The 12,968-nt window shown below is 45.1% G+C and overlaps 1 protein-coding gene across 3 annotated transcripts in view; it reads left to right on the top strand.

The window, feature by feature from the left end:
• Nucleotides 1–11,055, top strand: part of LOC102948349 (somatomedin-B and thrombospondin type-1 domain-containing protein) — a 32,411-nt gene extending 21,356 nt beyond the window's left edge. Inside the window, exons 5-6 of one of the 3 annotated variants that reach the window (XM_043527045.1) lie at nucleotides 2,229–2,405; nucleotides 9,259–11,055. In XM_043527045.1, the coding sequence (XP_043382980.1) occupies nucleotides 2,229–2,405; nucleotides 9,259–9,376 (295 nt within the window). In that variant the 3' untranslated portion in view covers nucleotides 9,377–11,055. The remainder of the gene's footprint in view (nucleotides 1–2,228; nucleotides 2,406–9,258) is intronic. The other 2 variants (XM_043527044.1, XM_037877034.2) reach the window with 2 other exon arrangements.
• Nucleotides 11,056–12,968: the final 1,913 nt, after the last annotated feature.

The following is a 12,968-nucleotide window of genomic DNA, read 5'->3' as shown; positions in this document are numbered from 1 at the left end:
TTGTGAGACCCAGGTTCAGTAAGTGTGGACCCAGGTTTACAATTTAGTGTGGATGCTAAAGTGCAGGCTTGGAAACACTGAATCTACAAGTCCAGGTCCCACAAACCCTTAAAGCCTGATTCCAGTGCAGCACCAAGTTCACAAAATAGAGGGCTTGACTCTGCTTGATGGGGAGAGTTGAGTTGTAGCTGTTTAATAATGTTGCTATTTAGAATCCCGTAGGCAAAGAGCGGTCATTTCAGCCGGTTCCCTTGACCTACTTCTCTCTGGGTCCAGTGCCCTTTTCTCCCATCATCATGTGATGGGCTTGCTGGCAGGGTAGCTTTCAGTCTCGCTGTGCTCTTTGCTGTTTATATTGTACCATGAATAGATTTCCAGCATAGACCGTGGCCTAAATAGTCAGAAAAATGTGCGTGTATGCAGTGTTACTGTCATGGTACTTAGAATAAATCAATCACTGATGTTGGAACTTCTTATCTCAACTGTATAGGCCCTTGATGCCTATTAATTGCTGTCAAAGAGGAGTGCATTTGTGGACCGCCTGTTTTTTTTTCCTGTGTGTGTGTTATGTTTTTGTTACTTGTTTGCAGGTTAGCATTGATCTTCAGCTTTATAATAGGGATAGCCATTTACACTCCCCTCTTGGGTTACAGTGTGAACCATAGTTATCCTCCGCATTAAAGGGAAAGCATGGACTATGGAGACTCCAGCTCCAGCATGCTGGGAGCTGTAGTCTCTGTGGGCAGCACCTCTGTATTAAAGGTGAAGCCAGGTGCAGCTGGTTCAGTTTTATGCAAATTAGCTTTGCCCTGTGGGATCCTGGTAAATTGCCCTATTGGGTACCAGCAGAGCAGAGTTTGGGCGTCCTGGCTGTGTAGGAGGCAGGTTATTGTACTGGTTGGCTTGATTGCATCAAGAGCTGGAGGGGGTACCTGATATGCTTGGCTCCCTTAACCTCCTGCTGCGCATTTTCCCCCCAGTGTCACTATTACACGGTGCAGGTACTGGCAGACTTCCAGGTTCTGCATATGGCTTTCATGCGCACTTTAAATCCTGCGAGAGACAGATGTGCAAGTGCTGATCAGTTGCCAGGGCGGGGTTCTCGACACAGCCATGAATTTGGCAAACGTTCCTCCTTTATGCTCCGCTTAAAGAACTAAGGTCTGTGAGGGTGCTGACTTTGGCCTTGCCTCCTGCTTTTCGTTCTGGTAGGGGCTGCCGTTGCTGATGCAGGCCCATGTAGCAGATCGCTAAGGGGGATTACTGCGTGTTTTCCTGTCTCCTGCCTTACTCCGTTTTGCAGGCTGGTGATTCTCTGTGGCATCTTATTTCAAGCTCCTGTGGAGGGGTTTTCTTTGTTGTCACCTGCCATTCTGTAAGTGTCACAGGGAGGATATTGGTGCCTCTCTGGCACCATACGGCAGTTGTCCACTTGCTGGTTCCGCACCCTTGCGCGCACACACGTTTCCGTAATGTACATGCATCCTTCACCCTCATTTAAGCTTCTGCAGGGAAAGAGCTTCTGCTTGTGCAAAACCCCGTTCTGTGATATGTTTGCAGGCAGTTACTACCACCTCAAACTTCCATTCTCCTCCCTGAACAAGGCCAGTTCTTAGCCTTTCCTCTAAGGTTTGGTTAAAAACAGCCGTACAGCATGATCTGAGCATGGCACAAATAGAGGGCGAAATCTCACTGCTAGCCTGATAATCCTGATCAGAAAGCTGGCAGCTTCACCTCACTTCCAAGCAAGTATACTGCCATAGAAAGACCTCCAATTACTTGAGACTTGGGTGCTGTTATGAATTATTCTACCAGACATGTCTTAGTCTCCTATGAAGAATTACCATAAATAATCAAAACTAAGTACTGGGGGCAGCACGGTCCAGTGAACAGGGCACCAGACTAGGAGTCAGCAGATCTGGGCTTTATTCCTGGAGCTATCATTTACTTGCTGTGTGTGCCTCGGTTTCCCTATTTGTAAAAGGGGCATCAGTGATATCTTCCTTTGAGAAGCACTTTGGTATCTGTAGGTTGAAAGCACCTATGTTTGATTGAATAGCAACACTCAGCTCTAACTCGTCAGAATAAATGTGCACGGTGTATTTTGTGATGCACGTTCCCTTTTTTTAAAATGATCTTTGTTCACCCAGTCTGCTCTGGGTTGCTCGGTCACTGGTAGGACTGTAATGCTGCTGTTAAGTTAGCTGAGACTGTCATTTCTGCTGCAGATATTGTGTCGAATTCCAGATCACTGCCATCATGGAAGGCTGTTTGCAGGGGAACAGTTCCTATACTCAGTGGATGCGATATCTCAGCGAGGGGCACACAGTCTGCGTGGAGTGCCAGCACCCGGCCCTGGATTCCAGGAATCTGCATTGCTACGGGGATGGCAGTGGAAGCAAAAAGTAAGAGCCCTGAATGCTGCTTTGTTAGTGTCTTTTCATGTAGGATTTTTCTATTCCTCCCCCTTGAGCCGCTTGGAGAGATTTGTCCCTGTGCTCACCTCTCACTTTATATCTTCAGATATACGTCTATTAAGTAATCCTCAGTGCACACTAGGAGTTAGGTAGGCGATATTATAATTGTTTGACAGAGAGAGGGAGACTGAGATGAAAGGTCTTGGCCAAGGTTGCATGGTAAGCTGGTGGCGCAGCCAGAATGGGAACTCGGGACCTCCTGTGCTTAGTCCGTTAAATCTCATTGCCTCCTAATTTAAGTAGCACAGTCATGATTTTTTTTAAAAGGCTCCCCTGTTGTCTGACCATCCTCCCACCAGAAAGAAAATAAAACCAAATTCGTTCTGCAGGCTGTCACTGCTTGTAAGAACCATTTACTTCACTTGAGTGGACCTATGGCTCATCTAGATCTGTACTGTGTTTCCAAAAGTGAGCTTAACCGGTTGGTTCAGAATAGCGTGTTTCTCCCTGACCCCAGGCACTGTAAGCTCTGGTGCTGAGGACTGGTAGCCAGTGTAACTGGAGATCAAAACAAATCTTTGCATTATAGCATCTTTCCCCCAGGAATCTCAGATTGCTTCTGCAAGCATTAATCACTCTACAGATGGGCCAAAGGAGAGGAGGAAGGACTTGCCCATGGCCACACAGCAAGTTAGTGGAGGAATAGAGTCCTGGTTCTCCAGTGCCCTGCTGTAGCTGCTACATAACACTGCCCCTCCACTTTTTTATCACATAGTTCCCTTCCTAGTTACGTCTGTGTAACAGGTGAAATGTAATTTTGTTTTTAACATTTAAGAACCCACTGTGGAACTGCAGGGCAATCCAACACTGGAAATGACTGCGTGGCAGGGCTGCGGGTGTTTTGCTTGTAGCTCACTTTAATATTGAAATGAATAGCTCTGTTTTTAGATACTAACCATAAACAAGGATTATAAAACATGTTATATATTACATACCGACTACCGCACCAGCAATAGCCTTTTTAGGTAGAGGCTGCCCATGGCTTTTAATGAGAACAAGTCAGGTTAGATTCTCTTTCCTCCCCCTTGTCCCCCTGCTTGTTAAGTATGAAGGTTGCAAAGATCTTTAGATAAAGAGCAGTGAACCCAACTGATGCGGTCAGCAGAGGCTAAAAAGTGTAATAAAAATGTAAAAGCTTGAAATAACGTTATTTTGTTGGAAATCCTGGAGCCAGAGAAGAGTATTGCACTAAGTGAAATGAAAAATATCTGCAGCCCACAGTTTCCTTCCCAGGGATGTGGAAAGAGACCCTCCCTCATTTACCAGGCTGTCTGGTGAATAACATCATCTACATTCATAGCTTTATAGAACTGAGTGAAATTTTTTGAACAGTTTAATCATGGAAAAATTCATGGGTTGACTGGAACTATTTGCAAATTCAGGGCAAACTCATTGAATAGTTTTGGAATTTCCCCCCCCCCCCAGGCAAAAAGCTAAAATGTTTAATTTCAGTACTTTTGAAATGACACATTTTGCCTTTTTTTTTCCTTTTCAAACTATGTTTTGCTTAGAAACTTAGCTCGTGGTTTTTTGTTTTTTATTTTTTTTAAATAAAAAGCCACCTGAAAACAAAAGAAGCAAAACAAACAAACCCCAAAAGTCATTTTGGGTTGAACTAAATGTTTTGTGAATATGGAGTGAAATTCTGGCCCCATTGAAGCCAGTGGGAGTGTGGCTGTTGACTTCAATGGAGTCAAGATTTCACCCATGGTACCTTTCATCTCTAAGGAGCTGGTCTGAATCCTTTCTACTTCAGCAGAGATGGAAGTTGTTCCCATCTGTTTGCTGTATAGTGGTGTATGTAAGATGAGTTGCTGAGTTAATCCATTTCCAGGTGCATGAGAAACTGGGAAGTGAAACATATTATAAAACATAGTGAACTTGACCAGTCTAGCTACCAAGCTGAGTCAAATAAGTCTCATGGGAATTGGCACCAGTTGGCTGCCTTGTCAGAGAGACCAAGGGTTGAATGGGGTACAGACAGTGAATGCCCCTTGCAGCACCAGAGATGGTCCTTCCAGATAGGTCTGGGGCCAGGTGGGGGAAGCTTACACTCCTGCTGCCTATGTGACATCTGTTTTGGGGATAGCCTTCAGGGCTGTCAATCCGGCACCTTCCACCAGCCCTAACATCATTAGGTTATGTCTTCACTGCAGAGGGATCCCGGAGCTCTCACTTATCACAGCGGCAAGGGATCCCGGAGCCCCAGCAGCAGTGGGTGCCAATCCCACCTTTCCGTTTTGTCAGGGTTATTTTTAGTGAATGTCTGGGACAGGTCACAGGCTTCTGTGAATTTTTGTTTATTGCCCATGACCTGATCTCTGACTTTTACTAAAAATATCTGTGACAAAATCTTAGCCTTTATCATGGGCTTTGAGCAAATGGGCTTTCTGAGGTGTGCTGGGGTCACTGATGGCACACATGCCCATTGTCTGCCTCCACGCAGTGCACATGAATATGTAAACCAGAAAGGACGCTACTCAATCATTATGCAGACCTTGGTTGACCATGGATAGAGGATCATGGTCACCAACGTGGGACATGCCAGTAGGGTGAATGATGCCGGGTTATTCCGGTGATCTGTCATTTTCAAATTTGGACAAGCTGGGACTTTATTCTGACCCAATATAGCTCTTGGTGAGGTGTCTGTGCCTAATTTTATCTTGGGAGCCTATCTTCTATTGCCTTGGCTCTTGAAGCCCTACTCTGATGTGCGAGCACCTGGCAGAAGAAGGCTTAATTACACCCTGATCAGTTTCAGGCTGGTGGTGGAATGTTTAGTTGGCCAACTGAAGGCAAGATGGTACAGCCTAAAAATCCATTTGGATGCCAGTGTGTATAATGCCATTCCTGTTATGGGGGGTGCAGAGGCTGTGCACTGCAGAGTTGTGATGAAGAGACTAGTGAATAGGAAGCCCTGTAGAGATAGAAAATTTTAAAATTAATTCACCTTTAATCATCTAAAGGGCAAGGCACCACTCTAGCCCTTAATATGGCAAACCATCTGTGATGAAATCCTTAATGGGGGGGAATCTTAATGGGTTGATTACACCAATAAATTTAAAATCCCTGAGTGATTAGAATAATCCTAGCCTTGACAGTCATCTTGTTTCCATTCATTTCATTCCTCTCCTCCCCACCACCTCAGTCCTTACATCTCCCACCACAAGTCCCCCTGCTGTTTGAAAGCAAAGAGAATTCCCATCAAGTTTCTGAGCCATTTTAGCTTTTACTTCAGGGTAAGAGATTTTGTTGGTTCTTTTGTTCCTTTCAACTGGATCTGTGGCCTTACATTCTTGAGGGAGTAATGGGAGTTGGATCTCCTTTGGAGTGGTGGGAAGTATTTTTATGATTCACACATTAGATAACAACTCTCCCTAAAGCTACCACGAAATGTTGTGCAAGTTATGGGGGCCGGTTTTATTGATTTCTCTAATTGCTGTCTTGTGTGCAGTTCAAAGTATTTGTAGATGGACCTGAACCATGTTTGGAATGTCTTATATGGGCATGTTTTATGTACTGCGCTGGTGCATGATAGTCCCTTTTCACTTCCTTCCAGAAATAGGCTTTAAGGACTGGCCAAGTAGGATGGAGGCAGGGATAGCATGTGAGGGGGCATATGGAGCTGGTCGGCCATGATCTCTGAGAAGGAAGGGGAGCAGGTGGGATGGGAGAAACACATGTGTTGGAGAGCATTGCCTCTCCAGTAGAGTAGAGTAGACCTATCAGAGTATTGACTGAGTTTTGAAACATTTTAGGGGAGCTCTTGTCCTGCTAAACTCCTCAGGCCAGAATCTGTGAGCCCTGGTGAAGAGGATGAAGCAGGCAGCGGCAGCTGGCAGGGGGTGGGATACAGCTTTGCAGTATTAGTGAGCACTTCGTCAGATTTACGTAGGCCTCTCCTGCTATACATCCAACCCCCCTTCCCCACAAAGTACACTGGTTTCAAGCTTTAGCCTGTTCCACTTATGCTAATAGGATAAATATGATCAATTTGCCGGTGATCATGCAGGCTGAACTATCTGCCACTCCTAGAGGGGGGTCACTGCAGCTCCTGGCTGAGGCACATTGCTTGGGCACTGCGAGGGAAACGTGCATAGCTAGTACCTGCGTCACACCCATTCTATTTCGACACTTCAGTCCTCTCATGCTCTTGGCTTGGCAGCTGGCACCAGCATTTAATTCACTTATTGTTCCCAGAATGATTGTTGGGCAGTAAAACATCGGGGAGAATTTAAAATAAACTCAACAGCAGTGTTGTACTTTCGAATATTTCCTGCTTGTCTGTCTGTCTCTCTCTCAGCCTAGTCTGGTGCAATTCAAGCATTTGAGTAGCCAGTTCAGACTAAAGGGAGATTCTGAAGGCTGTCTATGTAACCCGTTAGCGAGTGGTTCCTTCTCCTTGCCTGACCTGCAGAGAATGTGAATCTGTCACAGTCGCAGCTAGGGAGCCTTGGGTCTTTGACCCAAGATGTAGCAGCTCCTGCTTGTAGGTCTGGAGGTCCCCAGTGTGATGGCCAAGTAGCAGCCATTACATAAGTGGGGACACCTGAGATGCTCCAGGGAGTTTGATTGGCCTCCTTGTTCATGGAAGGGTAAGTGGTAAGAAGCGCAACGTGACAGGGCCGCAAAGTTATCCAGCGATCTTAGGACAGGTGGTGGTGGGTATTTTTGAAATCGTACCAGACCTCAGAACACTGAGTAACAAGCACTGATGTCTGTGATGAGCATGCTCTACAAACTGCTCTGGGGGCCGGTGCCTGGGGGGATTAGCTGTTCTTGATAGTCTTAAGCAAGATGTGGTGATTGCAGCTCACAAACAGCTTCACTCGGGACATCCAGATAGGGAAGTCGGGGAACGTTCCTCTAAACATAACACAGGCTGCGTTTCCTATCGGCAGGGCCAAAGCTGGCAAGTGTGCTTTATGTTGAAAGAATCAAGCCTTTTAAAGATAAAGCTGTGGCCCAGAGGAGGAGGAGAACCATACAACTTGTGGGACCTGTCCATCTATGTAGCCTGCTCTGTAAGATCTAGGATCTTGATTCTTCCTGTGCAAACCCTGGTGCGTTGAAATGACCCAAAGCCAGAAGAGAGAACATTTCGTTTCCCCCCAACCACGTGTGATGTATAAAACTGCACCCTGGAGCATGGCACCTCATTAAACCAGCAGCACTGCTGTCTCTGTACAATTGGCAGTGATAATTCAGGCTTCTAGAGAATTATAAAGCTAACAGGAGCAACAGATCATTCTGGCTACTTTGCTGACAGCTCTTGGCGCCGGAGCAAGGACTGAACGAGCCATTGTGCTTCTCCGAAAGGGCAGGGCTCAGCCCCGTTGGCACGAGGTCGTGAATGTGTAATGGGAGAAGAAGTTTGCAATGCTGCTGCCCATGCCGTACCTTTTTCTATGGCTAAATTTCAAGCTCCCTGCCTGTCTGGCCAGCACCTTTTGTGCTAACGTTAAGGGTACGCCTACACAAGAGCTAGGGCGTAATTCCCAGCTCATGTTAGACATACTCTTGCTAGCTCTCCTCAAGCTAGCATGCTAAAAATAGCAGCATAGCTTGGGCAGCAGCAAGTGTTGGCACAGGGTAGCTGCGCGGCATACAAGCCGGCCTGAACCCTGTGGGTATGTGCTCGGCCTGGCTAGCTTGTGCCGCCGCTTGCCGCTGCCTTGGCTTCGCCGCTATTTTTAGCAAGCTAGTGTGAGTATGTCTAATGTGAGCGGGGACTCACAAAGTCTACATCTACACATCGGGGCAAGTGCTTAAAAGCATTTGTTTAAAATAGAACATTTCTCTAGTCCGTTCAGGATAAACACATTCAGTAACTTGCTGGGAACATTCAGAACCTGGCAGAAAATAGTTTAGAAGGTGACGGTGATGTTTCTGCTCTTTTCCTGCCTTACAAATAGAGCTGTACTCCATGGCTATGTGTTGTGTAACACGTACTCGTTCAGTGTCTGCAGCGTTCATGGACGACAGTGGGAGCTCTGCCCAAGGAAAGAGGCAGGACACAGAAGAGACTAGAGCTGGGTGAATTTTTTTTTTTGCACAAAACTTTTTTTGATGACACCAAAATATTTCGTGAATTCCTGTAGATTTCACCAAATTGTTTTGATTTGGAAAAATACTTAAACAAAAAAATCAAAACGTTTCATGTTGACGTTTTTGAAACAAAAATATTTTGTTTTTTTTGTTTGAAACAACATTTTGTTTCAGAATTTCCTTCAATTTATTTAAAAAAAAATAAATCAAAAACATAAAAAAAATGCTCAAAATTGAAACAAAACTTTTTGGTTTGAGCTGTCACAATTATTTTATTCCCTCGGCCGCTCAATTACCAGTGAACCAAAAAATCCCTTATTCGCCCTCTAGTAGAGACTGGTGATGTGCATTGAAGAGGTGAATTTTGCCTGTGGTTTGCAACTATCAATTGCTTCAGTACAAGAGGACTGATTGTGAGCTCACTTTACACTACTTTTGCACTGATGTAACCCCATTGGCATCAATAGAGTTGATACGGATTCTCACCAGTGTTTCATCAGAATCAGGCCCGGTGGATGCAGACTCTGTCAAAGACAGAAGCTTCAGGATTTATTGGCTGATCTCAAACCATGGCTGTGTGACTGGCTGCTTCTAGAGAGCAGCCAGCTTCCTGCTTAGCAGCCTTGCTGGAGTCTCCATTAGTGATGGTGCATTATGCACTCAGGTACTGTACTCAATTTAAGGAGTTAATACGCTAATCTCTTCCCCCCCACTTTTGCTTTGTTCCTTCCAGGAATCAGCTGCTGCACTGGCAGGCCATGGGGAATCCCCAGTGCAGAGGAACCTGGAGGAGAGTTCGCCAGCTGGACACTTGCTCCTGTCCTTCCGTTCACAGCTTCTTGTTCATCTAACCCTTCTGAACTGGCCCAGCGCCTCCAAGCCTGAGCCGCATGATCGTGGCTTTGGCACAAAGATTGAAGTAACAACCCCACCCCACCCCACCTGCTGATCAGTCAGTAAAGCCCCTCTTGGACTGCTTCAAGGAGGTTGCCACCTGCCAAGGCTGAGGCTGAAAACCCCTTCATATCCACCCATGCTCCTGGCTCTCTGAAGAAGACAAGCTGACAAAGCAACTTCAGTCTTTTTCCCCACACTTCCTTCCATGAATGTCCCCTGTGCCTGAGAGCAGCCACCCTGACTTGGGCCATCAGTCAGTCCCCTTCTCTACTTCCAGGTTCCTCCTTCCCTGAGACTTGCCAGCGAGAAGCCACCAAATAAGAGAATTCAAAAAAGAATTACAATACATGTATTGTTTAAAAACCTAGCTAAGTAGCCAACAAGAGACATGCAAAATGAGTCCACTTAAACTGCCTCCTCTCCGTACAGATAACCCCCCTGCCTGGAGGGCACTCCATTGCCACCCCCCTTCCCCCCATGCTTTTGCTGTTTTATGTTGGGTTCCTGGTAGGTACAGCACTGGCCCCTATTGAAATTTGGGGCAAAGCTCTCATTTACTTCAGTGAGAGGCGTTTTGAGCCCTTAGGGACTGATCCTGAAGGGTGCTGAGTGCCTCATGGGTGTTTCTGGGCACCCTCTGCTCCCATTGGGCTGGATCCTGCTTCCATTGAGAGATATATTTATGAGAGGGTTGCTTGCGATAGCAGGGGACTGGACTCGATGACTCAGGCCATCCCTTCCAGTTCTCTGTTCTTTTGTGCAAAGTTTCCATTTCAGGATCAGGCCTGTTGAACCCAATGGGAGTTGAAGGTACTATGGAGAATGGAGTCCTTTGATTTCAGGCTTCAAGGATCGTGGACCATGTTATCTCCACTGTCTGTGAAGTCCCTAGAACACCTTTGGAGTGTATAGAAAACGTAGCCATTTCATGTGCAGCCGGGAGATAACTGTTCCTTTTTGTTTGCACATGGAACTGTTTGAAGTATTTTCTTTATAATGGTTGGGTTTTGTTGTAACACTTTCCTGTAGTAAATAAAGAGATGCTGGAGACATTCTAACGCTGTTTGTTGATCTGTTTCTATAGTGCCATCATTGAGCAGTTGGCCATTGAGAGCTCAGTCCAGCTAATCATACTTCTCTGCCACAGGATATAGGATAAGGATGGATCTCTCAGATATCCAATCCCCAGTCCATTTAGAACTTCCAAAAAATCCCAAGCACCTTGCATGAATGGCCCCAAGAAGCTGACATGACATTTTTACATACACTTTGTTTTTAAATTTAATTAATCAAAAAACTAAATATAATAAAATAAAAAGCCCATCTTTCTAGCTTTGCCTTAATAGGATCCCTCATTTGGACAGTCAGAGTGGCACTTATATGTGCTAATGTTCATTTGATGGACCTAAATAACACAGTATACAGTAGAGTTGTATGGGATAAAGGGAAATTCTGTATTTGGCCTACAGATGGAATGCTCTAGTCTAGTGCAGTGGCTCTCAACCTTTCCAGACTACTGTACCCCTTTCAGGAGTCTGATTTGTCCTGCGTACCCCAAGTTTTACCTCGCTTAAAAACGACTTCTTACAAAATCAGACATAAAAATACAAGTGTCACAGCACACTGTTACTGACAAATTGCTGACTTTCTCCTTTTTTACCATATAATTATAAAATAAATCAATTGGAATATAAATATTGTGTTTATATTTCAGTTGATAGTATGTAAACAAGCCATTGTCTGTATGAAATTTTAGTTTGTATTGACTTTGCTAGTGCTTTTTATGTAGCCTGTTGTAAAACTAAGCAAATATCTAGATGAGTTGATGTACCCCATGGAAGACCTCTGTGTACTTCCAGGGGTACATGTATCACTGCACTAGTGGTCTACTTCCAGTCTCACAGTAAATGATAACCGAGAAAACTATCCACTGCTTTGGGGCTGTTGAGTTCAGGGGTAGTTATACTCAGTCCTGTGATCTCTGTGGTTATGTCTTCGCTGCTAAAAGAGGTATGTATTTACATCAAGAGAGCTGACTCCAGTTAGCTATATCACTATAAAATCCTAGTGGAGACAAGGCACAGGTATGTCTTTCCTCAGTCGAGCTAGTTGAGGCCAACCCTACAACCTCCTTCCCGTCAAGGTAAAAACTACAGTGCCTTTTCTCCACTAGAGTTTCATCATGAAAGCTGTCTCCATGAAAATACACACCTATTTCTTGCGGTGAAAACAAAGCCTTTGATCTTTACCTTTGGGTCTATTTGAAGCCTCTAGCAGCCCTTCTCTTCCTCTTGTGTTTATGATCTGCCTCCCAAGTCCTGTTCAGAGTCACTCAAACTGGCATGAGGTATTGTTCGGACTTCCCCGCAGTAGTGGGTTTCCCCTTGCCTGCCTTAGGAATTTGCTCTGTTTAACTTCTTTGCGCAGCTGGTGACACAGGAAACTCAGACAGCACAGCAGGCCTCTGCTTTTTAATTGTACATTACAGACTCTCTTAGTGGACTAACGACTCTCAGTGAAATGACCTCATCTCAGTGTAGCAAGGTGGAAAAAAAATGGCTTATGCTTTGCTGTCTCTGACATCATCCGTGAGTAACTGGCCTTTATGGCCTCCTCAAAGATCCTTTCTGTTTTGTGGACAAAGACGTACTCCTTTTGAGGAATGGCGTATGAATAAATAACCAGAGTGCAGCATTTGTGCTTTTGCAGTGAGGAATTTCTCTGGATATAGAAGTATGTCTCTCTCTTTGGAGGTACGTGATAATAGTAACTCTAATTGGAAGGTTTTAAAGAGGCCTAATTCTGCACCATATGGGTCCAAAGGGAGTTTTGCTATTAGCTTCAGTAGCAGCAGGCTCAAGTGCATGTCAGAAGCATTTTTCACTTGCAAATTAGTGTGTCCAGTCCTTTGAGAGACCAAACCTCCACCTCTGCCGGCTGCTGGGGGCCCTCAATTCCCATTGGCTTCAGTGGGTACAGTAGTGGACTCAGCATTCATTCAATATAAAACTTGTGGCCTAATTAACTTTCTCTACAAAAATTCTATTCAGTCCCAACTTCTAATCTTCCAAAGCACCCCTCCCCTACAAATTCACCCCCCAGCCAACCAAGTGTAAGTAGTCTGTTGCACACAGTTTAGATTATGGTTAGAAAAACGTTAATGAAATGATGTCACTCTATAGTGGCTCCATTTACCAAGTGCCCATACGTTAACTGTACTATGTCTGTGTATTAGAATACACATTAAAGAGGTTGTTATAAAACACTCTGTTAAGCATTTATTACTAGAAATCTCGTGTGGGCCAGTGGGCTTTGTTGTGAGACTTTTTCAGGATCTGGTGGTTGCCACATGCCACAGTGACAAGTGACAAGCAAACCTTGATGGACAGAGGCATATAGTACCTCCTCGGGTCAGCTACGTGAGAGTAACCATGAGCACAGCTGTCTTGTGGTACGGTGTATTCTGGCAGCGGTGAGGTTGCAAAGAGGTGCTGAGAAATTAAGAACCTGATTCTGCAAGTCCTTCCTCTACGGGACTCCCCCCGG

Source organism: Chelonia mydas, chromosome 13 (assembly GCF_015237465.2).
Source record: "Chelonia mydas isolate rCheMyd1 chromosome 13, rCheMyd1.pri.v2, whole genome shotgun sequence".
Lineage (NCBI taxonomy): Eukaryota > Metazoa > Chordata > Testudines > Cheloniidae > Chelonia > Chelonia mydas.
The sequence above is the reverse complement of the archived record's forward strand: the minus strand, read 5'-3'. Positions and strand labels throughout refer to the sequence as shown.